We start from the raw sequence: 18,465 nt of genomic DNA on the forward strand, positions 1-18,465 counted from the left end.
GCCTGTCCCTGCATACGTGCAGCAGGCCTGGCCAACCCCCGGCCCGTGCCCTGTCTTGGTACAGCTGGTCATCACGGCCCTCAAGTGCCACAAGTATGACAAGAACATCCAGGTGACTGGCAGCGCCGCCCTTTTCTACCTGACCAATTCCGAGTACCGCTCAGAGCAGAGCGTCAGGCTGCGCCGGCAGGTCATCCAGGTGGTGCTGAACGGCATGGAGTCCTACCAGGAGGTGACGGTGAGCCCCTGCCCGCTGCCCGCTCTGGCCCCTCGCCCTGTGTCCCGGCCTTGCCAGCAGGCTCGCCGATCCCTGGGATGCCATGCTTGCCCTCCCCCAGGGCCCCAGGCCTTTGCTCCTGCTTGTTCTTCCGCCCTTCTTCCCAGTAATGCTCTGCTGGGTGGGTGTTGTTTTTTTTTTTTTTCCAATAGCTGCTTTTGTTTTAAAAGTAATCAAGTTTTTACTGGAGAAAAATTACAATTATGGGTATAAAGGAGGGGGGAAAAAGCCATAATTTCAGCACACAGAGATAGCCACCGTTAACATCCTTCTGGCTTTTAGTCTATGCGTAATTATTGAGTAAACAGGACCACCCTGTTTGTCTTATAACATGGGTTTTCATTTCAGCAGCATCTTGTGAATATGAATATCTCCCATATCAACAACACTTTACAACAAAATTTGAAAAGTCATGTTTCTATTCTGATGACAAAAAGTGAGCTCCCTGATGCTTGGAAAACAAATTTAAGTAACAGAAAATGTCTCAGACTAACTAGAAAGTGAAAGTGCCTATCCTAGCGCTCCTCCCCCGGGGCAGCTGGTTTTAATAGTTCAGCTTCCCAACTGTTGATGTCAGCACGTGTGCAGCGCCTCCCCCAGGGAGAGGCTGCCCTGGTGCTGACTCTGCTGGGGACTTGGAGGCCGTGGCCAAGCTCCATCCCCATGGAGTAGTGGGAGAGGCTCCCCTGAGTTCGTGGGCTGCACTGACTGAGTCAGCCCCACGGTTGAACATTTTAGGTTGCTGTTAACGTTTTGTTATTTCTTTTTTTTTTAATTCGAACATGCCAGCTCTTAGTTGTGATTAAGTGGGATCTCATTTGCTGTATGCGGGATTTAGTTCCCTGACCAGGGATTGAACCCAGGTCCCCTGCATTGGGAACTCAGAATCTTACCCACTGGACCACCAGGGAAGTCCCCATGTTTTGCACTTTCAAATTAGGCTTTGCTGAATACATGTAAACCATGCTTGTTATGAGACTTGTCTAAAAGGAGAATGGCTGGAGCAGTGGGCCTGTGTATTTTTAAAGCATTTGGTATATACTCTTGCATCGTCCTCCAGAAAGGCTCTGGTGGGGATGCAGCCTCTGCAGGAATGAGGAGGCCCCCTTTCCCACTGACTCCCAACTCCAGACTTTTTCCTTTGTTGAGATAGATTTTATCATCAGGTAAAAGGGTTGTTTCTTTCCCCCTTGGCCGTGCTATGCAGCATGTGGAATCTCAGTTCCTCAACCAGGGAACCTTGGAAGCACAGATTAACCACTGGGTCACCAGGGAGGTCCCGGGGTGCTAGTTGAAGATTTTCAAATTAATAAACTCATTCAAAGAAATAGAAATTAACAAAAACCACTATTGGCTGGGGAGATTGATGATACCCATTGACGAAGGCCAGGGGAAGAACACATTCCCGCTTTCCACGGGTGAGGTATGAATCGGACAGCCTCTTCATGGGGCAGCTGGCAGAACCTGGCAAAACTGTAAGCACACTTACCTTTTGGCCTAGGTATTCCACAGTTCAGAGATATTCATAAAGGAAAGATGTATACACAGTTCACCCTTTTTGATACATAGAAGTCAGAGGAAACCAAAAGCTTTCAACAATAGGGGCCTGGCCCTGCAAAGTAGTGTTAGATCCACTCACATTATGGGATGTGATGGTCAATCTGTACATCCTAACATGGAAACAGGGATGACCCTGTGGGTGGACAAGTGAAGAGACCTTCTGGACCAACATGGATAAAACCTCTTTCACCCTTCCCCTCCCCATATTTCTATTTCCATGGTAGAGAAATCTTGATGGTTGTGCACCAAACTTTTGGTGCACAAAGGGATTACTTCTGAAGAATAAAGTGAGGGACTTTCACTTTCTGCTCGGATAATGTTATTTGAATGTTTCACATTGAGTAAGTATTGCTTCTATAATTTAAAATAATTTTTTCCCAAAAAATGTGTGTATATCATGGGGGGAAGGACAGAGTTAACAAGGGTTCGGCAGTGTTAGTCGCTCAGTCATGTCCGACTCTTTGCAACGCAGTGGACTATAGCCCACCAGGCTCCTCTGTCCATGGAATTCTCCAGGCAAGAATACTGGAGTGGATCGCCATTCCCTTCTCCAGGGGGTCTTCCCGACCCAGGCATCAAACCCGGGTTGGTAATATTCTCTAATTTACATAAGTAATGAAGTGTGGTGAACTTCCAGTATTTAATGAGAAAGGATGGTGGGAAGTTAAATTATGAGAAAAATGTGCTGAGAATACTATGAAAATAAAAAAAAATAACCCACAGATAACACAAAAAGAAATCAAGGAGGTGAAGCAACCGGAACTTTCCTGTGCTGCTGGTGGGAGTGTAAACTGGTACAGCCACTGTGAGAACATTCTGGAGTTACCTGGTGAAGCTGAAGACATGCACACCTTGTTGCCCAGAAGCTCCACCCCACTTGTGGGTGGCCCTGGAGGAGCCCATACACGTGGCTGCCATGAAGTAGCCAAACACCGAAGTCTACCCAAACGTCCACCAGCAGTGGGCTGGATGAATCAATTGGGATTCTACACTGCAAATGAAAAAAAGAGAAATGCATTTCACCTACTAACGACAACGTGGTTGATCTCAGAAAGCTGCAGTGGGACAAGAAGCTACAAGTTGCTAGAGAATCTTTCGTATGCAACGGCCGGGATAGGGCCATCTCGCAGGGAGGGCTTATGATTAGGAAGGGACACACGGGGACTTCTGGCTGCTGGCAGTGTCCTTTTTCCTGACCCAGATGGTGGTTCCATGGTTGCTGAAAATTTCACTTGCTTAATTATTTGCAAAACTATTCCTTGGTATTTTACACCCACCACTCTGTATGTTATAGTTCACTTTTTTCTTTAATGTTAAATAAATGGCCTCTTAGTCTCTCTCCTCTTCCAGAAAGCCTTCCTGGACTGCCACACCTCTGGACGATCCCACACTTCGAGAGAGACTCTCGGGTCCAGCTTCCAGGGCCACCCCTGACTGTGCTCCACTTGTCTCCTGGCCTCACCCAGGTCCAGCGGAACTGCTGCCTGACGCTCTGCAACTTCAGCATCCCGGAGGAGCTGGAGTTCCAGTACCGTCGCGTCAACGAGCTCCTGCTCAGCATCCTCAACCCCACGCGGCAGGACGAGTCGATCCAGCGCATCGCCGTGCACCTGTGCAACGCCCTGGTCTGCCAGGTGGACAACGACCACAAGGAGGCCGTGGGCAAGATGGGCTTTGTTGTGGTGCGTGTAGCCGGGGATTGCCCTTCCCTCCTCCCTCCTCTCTCTTCCAGAGCCCCGCTGCTGAAAGGGTGGATTTGGGATTCACATCCTAGCAGTGAACATTGCTTCTGACCCTAGATTTCCTCCACCTAGAACTCTCTGTCATTCTCTCCCAGCCTCTCCACTGTCCCGGGAGGTCCCACTGTACTCCTGCCTGCTCAGACCAGGTGCCCCTGTTAAGTCTTCCCAGATGAGATTAAAGAAGTATCTGAGGGACTAGCTGTTTAACATCAGCCTCCTCCCTGGGTGTGAGCTCCATGGGGAAAGACACCATGCAACATCCTTCCATCATCCTGACCCAGCACTTCCTAGCACAGGGCCCAGCACGCAATGGGGGAGATAATCAATATTTGCTGGAGAAGGGAAGGGAAGAATGAGGGAGGCACCTCCAGTCTCCTTTCAATCATCACTGGGGAAGCTGAAGTCCACAGGGTGGGAGGTGCCCGAAGCGGGGCGGGTCAAGATGGAGCCAGGCCTCCTAATGCTAAGCACCAGGTCTGTGGGTTGCACTTCTTCGAACAGCCTCCCAAATAGAGAGGCAGGTTTTTTTTTTTTTTTTAATATTTATGTATTTGGCTGTGTTGGTTCCTAGCTGCGGCAGGCTCAGTAGTTGTGGTGCTCGGGCTTAGTTGCCCTGCAGCATATGGGATCTTAGTTGCTCAACCAGGGATCGAACCCACGTCTCCTGCTTTGGAAGGCGGATTCCCAACCACTGGGCCACCAGGGTAGTGCCTAGAGAGGCAGATGCGGTCTCGTCAGGAGGTACTAACAGGAATGGAGTAACTGACTCTTTCCTCCATCTTGGCTCTGGGACGACACAGTAGCTCTTGAAGCCCTGGTCCCCCCGCCCCCCCTCAAGTTCTGTTCTCTGCCCACAGACCATGCTGAAGCTGATTCAGAAGAAGCTGCTGGACAAGATAGTAAGTCGAATCTTTGTGGAGCCACCCGCCCCCTCCCCTCGGCTGAGAGGGGACTGGTTTGCCCTGGGGGTGTGTGCCTGTGTCCAGGGAACACCCCCCTCACCGGGTGCCTGTGGGCCCGTCCCGGCACACCTGTGCTGAGCCCTCTCCCCGCTTCAGTGCGATCAGGTGATGGAGTTCTCCTGGAGCGCCCTGTGGAACATCACAGACGAGACGCCGGACAACTGCGAGATGTTCCTCAACTTCAACGGCATGAAGCTGTTCCTGGACTGCCTGAAGGTAACGCCTCTCCAGCAGCAGCCGGACCCCACTCGGCCTCTCCTCTGTCCCCAGGTCCCCCAGCTACCCTCTCCCCGTGGTTCCCATGGAAGGGCAGTGGGGGCCCACTCAGACCCACCAGCCCAGGATGTGCTGTGGAGGTCTTCCCTGACCCAGACGGCCTGGCTGGGCCTCTCTTAGAGCCCTCCCTCCAAGGGAATTCCCAGGTGGCGCTGGTGGTAAAGAACCTGCCTGCCAACGTAGGAGACATAAATGAGTTCGATCCCTGGGTTGGGAAGATCCACTAGAGGAGGAAATGGCAACCCATTCCAGTATTGCCTGGAGAATTCCACGGACAGAGGAGCCTGGTGGGCTACAGTCCATGGGGTTGCAGAGTCGGACACAACTGAAGTGACTTAACAGACAACACACACTCCAAGGAAAAACCCAAACCGCTCTCTCAGTGTGGTCACTCCAACTGCCCAGGTCTGACCGGAGTCCACTGGGGTGTCAGCTGGACAGAATTCTGTCCAGTAGGATGACCTCTTCATCCTAAAACTCATTATTTTCTTGCTCTAGTTTCCAAAAGGATTCCCTGAAGCTTAATATTTTGAGTTTTGATAAAGAGAATCATGTTTGTCCCATTCATAATTTTATAGGTCAGCTCTGCACTCAGCCTTTGAGTCTGTGGCATGGAGCCCCACCATGTCAATCCCTTGTAGTGTATACGTAGCACTGTCCTAGGTGTACTACGAGGTAGGAGGGCAGCATATTGCACCCTCTCTTTGTCCAGCAGAAATGGCTGGATGGGTGCTCATAAAGCTTCCAGGTCACCAGCATCAGACACAAATCAGGTACTCACTGCTCTGACCCAATGGCTCTTATCTTGCCAGGAGTTCCCGGAGAAGCAGGAGCTGCATCGGAATATGCTGGGACTCTTGGGGAATGTGGCAGAGGTGAAGGAGCTACGGCCCCAGCTAATGACTTCCCAGTTCATCAGCGTCTTCAGGTTGGTACTTTGTTCCTTTCCCTTTTCGCCTTGGCTGCCAGGATGCTCAGAGCTCTAATCAGTGCTCAATTGTAGCAACTGCTGTCAGTTTAGGTTTCTGTTAAGAATGTCACCTTCACTGTATGGTGTGGTTTCTTATCCCTTGAACCCGCCATAAATGGTCCCCTTGTAGCGATATCTTAAATGACCTCAGATTCCCTTTAGAAGTCATTTGGGGGAGGCTTCCCTAGGGGTCCAGTGGTTAGAACTCCACACTTCCAATGCAGGGTGTGTGGGTTTGATCCCTGTTTCAGGGAATTAAGATACTGCATGCCACACAGCATGGCCAAAAAAAAATTTTTTAATGAAAAAGAAGTCATGGGAAATTCCCTGGCAGTTGAGTGGTTAAGACTCAGCACTTTCACTGTCAAGGGCCTGGGTTCAAGCCCTGGAAGGGAATCTAAGATCCCACAAGGTGTGCAGCACAGCCAAAAAAAAAAAAATGCTATCTCGGTGTGGATAATAAGTGATAAAGAAACCAATAGTCTCTCTGGCATCTAATCTATGAGTTGGAGTCAGCAGCCTGTATCTGAAGTGGGCCTTGGGGATCAGGACTCCATTTTTCTCCATTCTTGGTAGCAACCTGCTGGAGAGCAAGGCAGATGGAATTGAGGTTTCCTACAACGCCTGCGGCGTCCTCTCCCACATCATGTTTGATGGGCCCGAAGCCTGGGGCATCTGTGAACCCCAGCGGGAGGAGGTGGAGGAGCGCATGTGGGCAGCCATCCAGAGCTGGGACATCAACTCACGGAGAAACATCAATTACAGGTGCGGGGGCTGTGGACGTGGGGTCAGTGCTGGGACAGGCCGCTCCTTCCTAAGGAGGCGTGGTCGGCACTACTTGCCCTTCTAGTCCTGAGTTGGGTCTTTATAACTGAGGTGTGGTCCGTGGAAAGCCCACATGTGGTCCATGAGGTGTGTGCGTAAAGGCGCATACCTCACCTCTTCAGCTTGGTGCCTTTTCCCTCACATCAGCACCTGTGTACGCTAAGCCTGCCATTCACAGATGTTCAATCCATGTTCAGTTGTGAGAGAGGAAAAAAAAAAAGGAGAAAATACATAAACAACAGGAAACAAACAGAAACCATTCATTCCTGAAAAGAGCATCCCCCTAACATTCTGGCGTCTCTCCTTCCAGCAGTTTTCTGTGCACAGATTTAACTACCTCCGTCCAGCTGGCATCAAGTCTTATTATCACGTGATTGAATTTCCAGTCGCAGCTATGGGTCTCCTTCCCTATTGTATAACTGAGTCACTTCTATATGCGCCCGGACCATGGCATAGTGATTAACACTGAAGCTGAAAACCCATATCGGGAGGAACAGGCTCGTGCTCGTGGCTTTGCCCACGCTCCAATTACTGTCTGTTCAGAGGAGAGAGGAAGTAGAATCACTTCCCCTTCCCCCTGGGGAGGGGGTTGATGGAGGTCGAACGTACATCTTGCAAGCTTTTGAACCATGATTGCAGATGGCGTGTAGAAGGCCATGATGGGAAGTGCAGTCACAATCTCTTCTCTTCCCAGTGTCCTCCACCCCGACGGCCCAGGTTGGGGCTCTCCTCCCTGCCCCTGCCGCCATCTCTGCACCACCTGATCTGTGTTCCTCCTCCCTCCCTCATGCTCATGACCTCTCTCACAAGGGAGCTCTCCTTATGGAGCCTGAAGTGGGCTGAAGGACCATATGCCTGTCTCCAACTGTGTCCCCTCCATCCTGCTGGCCTGCTCATTATGAGACCCTCCTCCAGCAAGGAGGAGCCCCCAGTGCACCCTGCCAATGCCCAGCATCAAAAGTGACCTTGATTTTTCTTCCTGCAGGTCATTTGAGCCAATTCTCCGCCTCCTTCCCCAGGGCATCTCGCCTGTCAGCCAGCACTGGGCCACCTGGGCCCTCTACAACCTGGTGTCTGTCTACCGTGAGTACCCGCCTGGCCCTTGGCTCCCTCATCCACGATGATCCGGGTGGGAGCGCTGTGAGAGCTGGCGTCAGTGTCTGCGCACCCCCGTCACCTCTTTCTGGCATCAGTGGGACACCCAGCAGCATGGCTCGCTCTTGCCTCATCGGCAGAAGCAGGCCTGGCAGGCCCATCCAGAGACCCCACACACGCAGCTTCCTTACTATTTCCTGCTTCAGATGAGTGGGTAGTCAGAAATCCCCATGCTGCAACTTCCCTGGTGGTCCAGTGGTTAAGACTCCATGCCTCCACTGCAGGGGGCACAGGTTCAATCCCTGGTCAGGAAACAGATCTTGCCTGCTGCACCACGCAACCAAAAAAATAGACAATAAAAATCTCTGTGCCTTCTGTAAGGCAGGGTAAGACCAACCCAAACCAGAACTAACCCCTGAGGAAACAGACATCCGAGAGGACAGGAGAGAACTTGAGAACAACTCTCACTTATTTTCTCCAAGAGTGCCCCGCCCTCCCTGAGAAGAGCCTGGACCGAGTCCTGTGCTCAGTGCCTTTCAGGGAGAGGAGAAGGAGGGAATAGCACTAAGAGACTCTGACGGCAGGCCAGGCTTTCCCCTGGTGCTCTGCTTTGCTAGCTATGTGATCTTGGGCAGGTAGTTTAATCTCTCTGGGCCTTGATTTTCTCCTCTGTAAAATGGAGATGATAATGCCTATTTCATAAGGTTGATGGGAAAAGAGAACCAGTGGAAAGTGTTGAGCCCTGGTGCCTGGATACCACTCAGTCCTGTTAACTGGCAGGCAGAGGGGATGAGAGTGCAGGCCCTCCGCAGAATTAGGTGGAAATTGAAGGGGGTAGACTTGAAACTTTGATGTGTTCAGACCAACTTGTTTTGTTCCTGCATATATGTGTTTATCCATGGATAGCTTGTTTGGAGTGAACATTTGGGAGACCTTTTATATAAAGGTGTAAAGAGAAGGGTTAAGCAGAGACATTACTTTGCCAACAAAGGTCCGTCTAGTCAAGGCTATGGTTTTTCCTGTGGTCATGTATGGATGTGAGAGTTGGACTGTGAAGAAGGCTGAATGCCGAAGAATGGATGCTTTTGAAGTGTGGTGTTGGAGAAGACTCTTGAGAGTCCCTTGGACTGCAAGGAGATCCAACCAGTCCATTCTGAAGGAGATCAGCCCTGGGATTTCTTTGGAAGGAATGATGCTAAAGCTGAAACTCCAGTATTTTGGCCACCTCATGGGAAGAGTTGACTCACTGGAAAAGACTCTGATGCTGGGAGGGATTGGGGGCAGGAGGAGAAGGGGACGACAGAGGATGAGATGGCTGGATGGCATCACTGACTCGATGGACGTGAGTCTGGGTGAACTCTGGGAGTTGGTGATGGACAGAGAGGCCTGGTGTGCTGTGATTCATGGGGTCACAAAGAGTCAGACACGACTGAGCGACTGAACTGAACTGAACTGAAAGAGAAGAGTTGGCTTGCAAGGCATGGAACAAGGACTTTTTTAAAGCAAAAGCAGATACGTTGTTATTCTGAAGATTCCAAAAGCATTTATGACAGCAGCAGTCACATACCTTACCAGGTGACAGGCAGCTGGATGGATGCTCATGGGAGAGATGAGCAAACAGCTTTCCATTTTAATAAACATTTATAAACAAACCAGAAAAAAAAAAGGCAGGCCCTGGGGGAAGACTGCCTGTGCTACTTTGAGCAGGTTTCTCAACCTCTCTGGGCCTCATTTTCCCCATATTTAAAATGGGGGCTAATAATAGTACTTACCTCATAGGATTGCTGTGAAATAAGACATGTAAAATGCCGAGAAGAGCACTTGGCACATACCAGCTCAGCCAATTTTTTTATTATTCCTTGAGGTTAGTCTTACTAAAAAGTAGCACCTTACCTCAAAAAGGCAGTGTGGCAGGTGGGAAGAGCTCTGAGCCAGGACTCTCTCAGACAGGCCTCTCGAGTGACTTCAAGTGGGCTACTTCATTTCTCTGCACCTCAGCTCTTTCATCATTAAATGGAGATGATAAAAAATAGTTCCAGTATATCATAGTATACTGTACAGCTGCTAGAAGCCACTGAAATGCCCATGTTCTCCCTGAAGTGTCTATACAGCCCTGGATCCCGAGCCCTAGAATGTTCTTTGTGGGAGTGAACCATGAAGCTCTGTGGTGGGCAGGCCTGGTAGTTTCCGCCCCGGGTCCCAGAATCCCCTGGAGATATTTTGTTAAAAGTGCACATAAATACAGGTTCCTGAATCTGTTGAATCAAGACACCCCGGGGGCAGTGCTTAGGAAGTCCCTGTTTTTACAAACACTTCTCAGAGAATAGAAGGGGCTGGAGTGGGTGACATTTGGGGGGAAATGCCACCACTAAGCGAAGGGAAGAGCCTTTCCCAAGGGATTCACCCCTCACTTCCCCCAGGTGGCCTCAGGAACTTGGCCTTGGGGCCGGGCCAACATGGCTCCTGCAGCCGCGCCCTCACTCAGGCCCACATCTTCATCTCCCGTCCTAGGGGGGCCGTCCTCAGAGCAGGGGAGGGTTTCGGGGCCACAGGCTAATAGAAGGCCCACCCTGATCACATGCTGTCTGCCCTCACCGCCCCCCCACAGCGGACAAGTACTGCCCTCTGCTGATCAAAGAAGGTGGGATGCCCCTCCTGAGGGACATGATCAAGATGGCGACCGCGCGGCAGGAGACCAAGGAAATGGCCCGGTGAGAGACTGGCAGTGTTTCTGCCTGGAGCCTAGACTTGGGGGAGCCAAGGGCACACAGCTGGGCCCTCTCGTGGTTGGGAATGGCTAACATTCCCAGGGGCGACTCAGAGCTGAGAGTGGAGGCAGACAGCATACTGATGTCCAGCTGGGGCCTCCCTGAGTGTCGTAATGGCCACCACGTGGCCAGAAACTAGATGATCAAGCTCTGAACAGCATCGTTGCCCGCATTTGTAAGTTTTGTTTTCCTTTATTCCCAACAAATCCCGTCCTCTCATCCCTGGGCATTAGCAAGTCAGGTCAGAATTTGTCCTTATTTTTGGCCAAAGACATTCCAACTAAAGAAAGGACACAGTGTGGTAAAACGTGTTCTAAGGCTGGGCAGAATGCACAAGTCTCTGAACGTGCAGGTCCTGGACACAGGCCTTCCACTGCACCGTGGCTTTCACTTCCGGGTCTAAGCTATCATCTACGGGAGTCTCACAGCCATCAGTGCACGAGAAAGACCCTTAGGGGCGCTGCGTATCGCGATCATCAGTGACAACCGTGCTTCCTCCAGGATCCCTTCTAGAAGGGGACGTAGTTAAGTTTACCCTGGTTCTAAAGACAGTGTAGAATAGAAAGTGTCATGGTGGGGTGGGGGGGCGGCGCCTGGAGTTCAGAGTCTCCCCAGAGAAGGACTCACTGGCTGTTTCTGCAGTTATTTTTGGCAAAAGGCACTGCTTAAACATTTAATTGACAGATTTGTCTGAGTTTGTGAATGGTAAAAATGAGTGGTTCTCCAACTTAATCTCCCCAAAGGATCACCTAAAAAGATTGTTAAAAATGTACAGGGCCTACCCCAGATTTTCTTTTCCAGCGTGTCTGGGCAGTGGGCCTGGGAATATGCATTGTCAACAGAGCTTCTATGAGATTTGAGAAGTACTGGCTAAGACTGACCCGTAACCTACCCCACCCACTTTGAAATCTTTGTAGGACCTGAGCTGTGTACCTGAGCTGACCAGCCTGAGGGCAGGGTGCTTAGGAGAAGTCCACAAGTCCTGTCCCACCCCAGGCGTCCCTTAACTCCTAAAAGGCAGTGTGGCGCCTCTTTGGCACAAAGAGGCTGCAGTGAACACCACTCCCCCCACCAAGCCAGAGGCTTAGTGTGAGTGGGAAGGCTGTCCAGGGTTCAGGATGACACCTGACAGCAGTTCCCAAGGGCCAGATAGAGTGGGAGAGACACTGGAGGTCTGAGGATGAGGGGTGGTTCCCAGCACTGCACTGGGACCTGCCCCTGCAGGGTGTGGAGCCCCTGTACTTGGGCAAGGACAGCTGCCCTCGCCCTACCCAGACCCGCCCAGATCCTGCTGGGTCAGGATCTCTGGGTGAACCTCATGTGCAGCCAGTTTGGGGACCACCAGTAGACTCGGGGGAAGAAAAAGGCCTGGGTGGGCAGGGAAAAAGTGAAGGACGATGTTGCTGAAAAAGATCAGAAGGTTTTGGGGGTCAGGCCTGAGCTGATTCAGGGAAGCCCCTGACCACAGATGCCCTGGTGCTGAGACATGGGAAGGTATGAGGGGGAGGACAGGGGGCTGAAAGTATTCGTGGCCCCAAGTACCATTTCCTGGGTACCCCAAACACGCCGGCCACTCTGCCAGCCATTCGGCACACATCATCTCATTCAGTGTCAGCATGATGGTTAACACTTGCCAACAAATCCAGCAGCCTGATCAGCTGGGAGGGGCTGAGCCCACCCCAGTGCAAGCCCACCCTCCAATCCTCTTTCTCCCATTGTCTCCAGCAAGGTTATTGAGCACTGCAGTAACTTTAAAGAGGAGAACATGGACACGTCCAGATAAGGCCTCCGCCACCATGGCCCGCCACTGCTCTGGACCACGAGGTCGAGAGGAAGCGCGCTCAAGCCTCCCAGCTGGCAGATCCCCACGCCCCGGGGAGCCTCCCACTGGACGAAGGGACACAGGGGAACTTTTGCACAACCGACGCTTTTCCTTAACATTAGTGAGATATATATATTATATATATATATATATTATTTTTTTTTGGTTAGGAAGTGTGAAGTTTTGTGTGTATGATTTCTGTACAAAAACAAAAGAAATAACCCCCTGAGTCCTTGCAGCTTCCCTGGCCATCCTCAAGCCCCTACTTTCAAAGCCTTCATCGCTGCCACACTCACTCCCACCCCTGCCAGACTAAATGCCTCTAACATTGTGAGTGTCCAGCCCATGCCCTGTAATCTCCGACCCTGGCCTCGCTTCCCGTTCAGAGAGGCAGTGGGGCCCCCAAGAGCCCACTCCAGCCTCCTAACCCACCCACCGAAGCCCGAGAACGCCGTCTAGGTTCCTCGGTGCAGCTGATGGGGTTTGGGGATTAAAAACTAACCCCACTGGGTCTCCCCAATGCCTTGGTGCTCCCGGCTGTGGGCCTCTGGGGTGAGGAAGTGAGCCGTACCTGCCTTGGTCCAGGCAGTCCCAGCCCCAGAGGGCCTTCAAGGCGTCCAGTGGCTCTGCTGCCCTCTGGCCAGGCCTGCCTGAGGCCACGCTGCTATGGAGGCTGCGTCCTAGTCTCCCACCAGGCCCCAGGCTGTGGAAGGCCCCAGCCCAGGGCTGGTCAGAATCCGGGCAGACTCCACTGCCCCTTCCGCCAAACATACCCGGAACCTACGCACCCCACCACCCGCCTCCCGCCCTGGAAGCCAACAGCTCCGGGGGCCAGGGGCTTGCTCTCTCACTCCCCACCCCTCATCAGCCTGCAGCCCCCACGGTGCCCAGGCACCCCACCAGCAGAACTGAGCCTGCCTCACTCGCCCCTGCCTGCCCCGTGGCCCAGAGGAGCCCACACCTCTCCCACGGGCAGGGGGGTCCACACGCCAGCCTTCCTTGGCGGCCACAGGCAGACACCTCCAGACCAGCATCCACCCTCTCCCGCCTTGCCCCCAGGCTTCCCCTTGGAAACCTCTGCACTGGGTTTCAGAGAAGTGTGTGAGACACACAAATGTATCTCAAAAACAACTTGTGGTCCTCCCTTGACATCACTCTGATGCTTCTCCAGTGCTTCTCATGGCACCGACAGCAGGGAGGAGGCCCTGTCTGGAACAAGGGGCCGGGGAGCAGAGCTGACTGTAGGCGGCCCTTAAGGGGTGGCTTTTCGTCCCTCCTTCCCTGGGCCTGTGCTCCCGATTCTCCTGGCATTCCTGCCTCCAGACAGAACAGGCGGGATGAGCAGCCCAGGGAGAGGCACCCGGTTTTCTTCCCCTGGGGTCTTCCCCCCACACCCCAGCCCTGGGAAAGGCCAGCTGCCCTGTGGCCCCTCCGCTCAGCACACGGGCCCCATCTGCCCTCCCTTCCATGCTCACATGGCCTGTGCCAGACCCCAGGCAGAGCTCATCGCATCGCTTTACCAGCCGGGGCCTGGGTAAATGTCTGTACTTTGGGATGTCACAGAAATACATTTTTGTGCAAAGTGGAGAAGAGCGGAGTGTCTTTTTTTTGTGGAAGGGATGGGGCCATGGAGAGGGGGCCTGGGCTGGCTTGGGCACTGGGCCTAGAGGGCGAGAGCAGTGACGGGAGGGTGCATCGGGTCAGTTTGTGGGCCCGGCCCAAGGGGACAGGTGGCAGTTTGGTCAGTTCAGTCGCTCAGTCGTGTCCGACTCTTCGTGACCCCTTGGACCGCAGCATGCCAGGCCTCCATGTCCATCACCAACTCCCGGAGTTTACTCAAACTCATGTCCATTGAGTTGGTGATGCCATCCAACCATGTCATCCTCTGTCGTCCCCGTCTCCTCCTGCCTTCAGTCTTTCCCAGCATCAGGGTCTTTTCAAATGAGTCGCATCAGGTGGCCAAAGTATTGGCGCTTCAGCTTCAGCATCAGTCCTTCCAATGAATATTCAGTACTGATTTCCTTTAGGATGGACTGGTTGGATCTCCTTGCAGTCCAAAGGGCTCTCAAGAGTCTTCTCCAGCACCACAGTTCAAAAGCATTCGTTCTTCGGCAGTAGCAGATGGGGCTGGAACACCTGCTTTTCCTCTGCGGTCTCTCCACACCCCTGTGCCCAGACACTGAGGGTCCAGCTGGCCACAGACCAACAGGGTCCCTGCTTCCAACGGCTGTCTGATGGTAGAGACAAATGTTAAATACGAGATGATGATGGTGTGTGAGAAGCAGGGAGAAGGGAACACAGAGCAGGCCCCTCGGGCGGGCCAGCAGCACTGCTGTCCCGGTGCGGGCAGGGGAGGCTTCTCACAAGGGGAGACCTTCGAGCTGAATCCAGCAGGAAGACTGGGCTGCCAGGCCTGGCTGTAGAGGGCCAGGAAAAGGGGGGTCCTAGACAGAGGGCCTCTGCCAGGAGAAGGGCCTTTCAGGGAGAACCATGAAGCAGCCCCTGTGGCTACAGCAGAGGGAAGGATCAGGGGCGCCAACAGGAGGGGACGAAGGAGCTGGGGCCAAATCGTGAGGTGACTGGGCTTTGCCCAGCAGAGTCCGCGTTTACACCGGCTATTTGTCCCAGAGTAACTCTCAGCAGTGCTCTCCATGCCCCCGAGGTAGTACTGAGGCCACACCCAACGGTGGAGAGCTCTTCCCCAAGAACAAACAGTCCAGGCGCTGGTCCCAGATCAGGTGGACCTGTTTCCACACGTGCCAAGTGGGTGTGTCCCCAGCGCCCAGTGAGAGATTCTCTGCTAGACCAGACTGGAGCCAGCTCCATGCCCTCTTCTCCACCAGGCCTCAACCTCGGCCTATGAAAACTACAAACTCTTCAGCTCCAGGGATTTCATCCACTCCCTCCTCTGACTTCACACCTAGAGTTTCTAACAGCCCTGAATCACACCTGGAAGATGACCCTACCTGACCGACCCCCCTCCCTGCCCCTGTTAAAGCGCCTGCCCAAGAAACCTCCAGGCTGCCAAGAGAATTTACTGTTTGGGGCTTCTCTTGTGATTCAGTGGTAAAGAATCCGCCCGCCAATGGAGGAGACACAGGATGGATCCCCAATCCAGGAAGATCCCACGTGCCACGGAAACTAAGCCCACACAACTACTGAGCCTGTGCTCTAGGGCCTAGGAGCCGCAGCTACGGGGCCCATGTGCCACAATTACTGAAGTCCATGCTCCAGAGCCTGTGCTCTGCAAAAAGAGAAGCCACGGCAATGAGAAGCCTGCACACCACAACTAGAGAGAACAGCCTCTGCTTACCACAACTAGAGAAAAGTCCATGCAGCAACCAAGACTCAGCATAGCAAAAAATTTAAAAAATTAAATTATATTAAAAAAAAATGAATTTTCTGTTTAACATCTGAACAGCCTTTCTTAGAGCATTTACTAAAAACAGCTTAAAGTTGTGAATGCTTCCTCTGTCCCTCTGAGGTGTATCTGTACCTCCTATAACTCAGCAGCATCTTTCTCAAGGACCTGAAAGCCATCCCTTTAAAATGTAATCATCAGGAAGGATCAGGCCTTTGTCTCCCAGTCTCCAAGGGAGGACAGAAGCCTAACTTCAGTTGCTGCCAGCTAGCAGACACAGTTGGCTTAATGAGCATTTACCCTGACCCGCTCTTTGTAAGTCTTCAATTCCCTGAGTCTCATCAAGCCCCTGTCCTCCCCCATCTCTACTCCCTCATTCTCCCTTTAAAATACCCAATCACCTCTGTACAAATCAAAGTTACATTCAGTTCTTGTTGGATCCTCTTCCCTACCACAATAGTATTGTAAAATACTATTGCGGTATTTTAGTATTTTACTGAGTAAAATCTGTCCTTACAAATTTAACTAATGTCCAACCTTATTTTAATCTTTGACACCAGCATAGGGGCTGACTCATGGAATCCTCAGGATTGTTTCTTTTTTAAAATTTATTTATTTTTGTTTGTGCTGGGTCTTCATTGCTGTGTGTGGGCTTCCTCTTTCTCACTGCAGTGAGTGGGGGCTACTCTTTGTTGCCACGTGTGGGCTTTCCACTGCAGAGCACGGCTCTGTGGCATGCAGGCTTCAGGAGTTGCAACATGTGGGCTCAGTAGTTGTGGGTCTCGGGCTCTAGAGCACAGGCTTAGTAGTTATGTCTCACGGGCTCAGCTGCCTCAAGGCATGTGGGATCTTCTTGGACCAAGGATCAAACCAGTGTCCCCTGCACTGCCAGGCAGATTCTTTAGCACTGAGCCACCAGGGAAGTCCCATAATTAGTAGATGTCCCCACTCGGCACACTAAGCCATGCAACCATTGCAGTGATTAAGACAAAGCCGCAAGTGACAGACACTCAAACACTTACCTAAGTTAGTCAAAGGTAAGAGGAATTTCATTCATTAATGCAACTGGGAATCTAGTATTAAGATCAGCTTTAGTAACAGTCAGATCTAGGGGCTCAGACCATGTTTTTAAGACTCTCTCTCCAGACTTCCCTGGTGGTCGAGTGGCTAAGACTCTGCACTACCAGTGAAGGGGGCCTGAGCTCAATCCCCTGCCAATGCGGGGAACATTGGTTTGATCCCTGGTCTGAGAAGATCCCACATGGGGTCAGGGAACTAGACCCCACATGCTGCAACTAAAAATGCCTCACGCTGCAACTAAAGATCCTCCATGCCACAGCCAAGACCCAGCACACCCAAATAAATAAATATCTTAAAAAAAAAAAAAAAGACTGTTTCTCACTCCCTACTTCAGTGCTGGTTATCTCTACATCTCTTTATAGTTGGCCTCCTCTTCTTCCAGAATCTCTCACCACATAGCATAAAACTGGCTGCCAATTGCCATTATATCCTATTTCTCATGCTTGAGATCCAAAAGAATGCCCCTTTCTCTCTCCGCATCTATAGCATACTCTCATGGAATGATTCTGATTGACCCTGCCAAGTCACATGCCCACCACTTAGGTCCAATCACTGGGGATAATGAGATGAGGACCCTGTTTGCCTTCTAGTCACAGGCCCACGGTCTCTCTCCCACCACCCTATAAGTGAGGGACATAGTTCTTCCAGATCCACACAGGAGTCAGTTCTCCAACAGAAAAAGGGATGTTGAGCTGACAAAAACAACAAATGTCATAAGAGTATATTGCGGAGCCAGGAGGGCACTAATCTGATGGAGGAAGGTGGATGTTGGTATCAGTGGGAGGAAAAGAAGGAAAGGCAGGGCTGGAAGGGGAAGGCCCTGGGAACACAGTAAAGGAATGAAAGTACTGAATGACTAGGCTTTATGGTACCACTCCAGTATTCTTGCCTGGAGAATTCCATGGACGGAGAAGCCTGGTAGGCTACAGTCCATGTGGCTGCAAAGAGTGGAACACGACTGAGCGACTTTACTTTCACTTTCACTTTACATAGATCAGCCTGAAACCCTAGGTTGGGCAATGTAGGTGCTGGTTTACAGCTGAGGCGACCAGTCCTGTACTAGACACTATTTCCAATATTTAGTCCTCCAACCACCTGAGGAGGGGTACAATTATCATCTCCATCATATAGACAGAAACAGAACTCCGCGTGGTTTTGTAACTTGCCCAAGAGCACACAGGTAGGAAGGGGCAGTACTGGGATTTAGGGCTGTGACCCAGTCGGGCCCCTCATAGCCAGAATCTGCTACCACGTACCTCCACTCTGCTCTCATCCTGTCTGCAAAATCTGAAAATGAGTAGACGGAGGTAAAGTTATCACCTCGGAGTCACTTTGGGCTAGTCCTGCCTCTCTTGAGGCTTCGAGCATCTCATCTCCGAAGCGGGCGCAATTCTGCCACCTGGAGTCACAACACTTGGATCTTCCGGGACGCATGCGTGAGGCTGTGGCCTGGGGGCGGGTGGTGGAACTCCAACGGGACTGGGTCGGGACTCGCAACGGGAGCTCGGTTTTTGAAAGTTACCTGAATGCTCAGGTCGGGGGGGTGGAGGATGGAGCTGGGGGAGTTACCGGCTGCGCGCGCGCCGGCCCCGCCCTCAGCTTCTTCAGGCACCTGTTGGCTCGAGGGCCTACTAAACCGCAGCTGTCGCCCAATAGGCGGCCTCGCTGGCCCGATCCGGCCACGCCCACAGCCCGTATCCGCCAATCCCCGGGTGGCCACGGGCCCT

At 52.1% G+C, this 18,465-nt stretch overlaps 1 protein-coding gene across 2 annotated transcripts in view; it reads left to right on the forward strand.

Annotated features, from left to right (window-relative positions):
* Nucleotides 1-13,889, forward strand: part of ZER1 (zyg-11 related cell cycle regulator) — a 30,039-nt gene extending 16,150 nt beyond the window's left edge. Inside the window, exons 8-16 of one of the 2 annotated variants that reach the window (XM_005908488.3) lie at nucleotides 65-238; nucleotides 3,304-3,519; nucleotides 4,437-4,478; nucleotides 4,638-4,757; nucleotides 5,630-5,745; nucleotides 6,364-6,552; nucleotides 7,598-7,695; nucleotides 10,316-10,418; nucleotides 12,201-13,889. In XM_005908488.3, the coding sequence (XP_005908550.1) occupies nucleotides 65-238; nucleotides 3,304-3,519; nucleotides 4,437-4,478; nucleotides 4,638-4,757; nucleotides 5,630-5,745; nucleotides 6,364-6,552; nucleotides 7,598-7,695; nucleotides 10,316-10,418; nucleotides 12,201-12,258 (1,116 nt within the window). In that variant the 3' untranslated portion in view covers nucleotides 12,259-13,889. The remainder of the gene's footprint in view (nucleotides 1-64; nucleotides 239-3,303; nucleotides 3,520-4,436; nucleotides 4,479-4,637; nucleotides 4,758-5,629; nucleotides 5,746-6,363; nucleotides 6,553-7,597; nucleotides 7,696-10,315; nucleotides 10,419-12,200) is intronic. The other variant, XM_070378874.1, reaches the window with a different exon arrangement.
* The last annotated feature ends 4,576 nt before the right edge of the window (nucleotides 13,890-18,465 follow it).

The sequence above is a fragment of the Bos mutus genome, chromosome 11 (assembly GCF_027580195.1).
Source record: "Bos mutus isolate GX-2022 chromosome 11, NWIPB_WYAK_1.1, whole genome shotgun sequence".
Classification (NCBI taxonomy): domain Eukaryota; kingdom Metazoa; phylum Chordata; class Mammalia; order Artiodactyla; family Bovidae; genus Bos; species Bos mutus.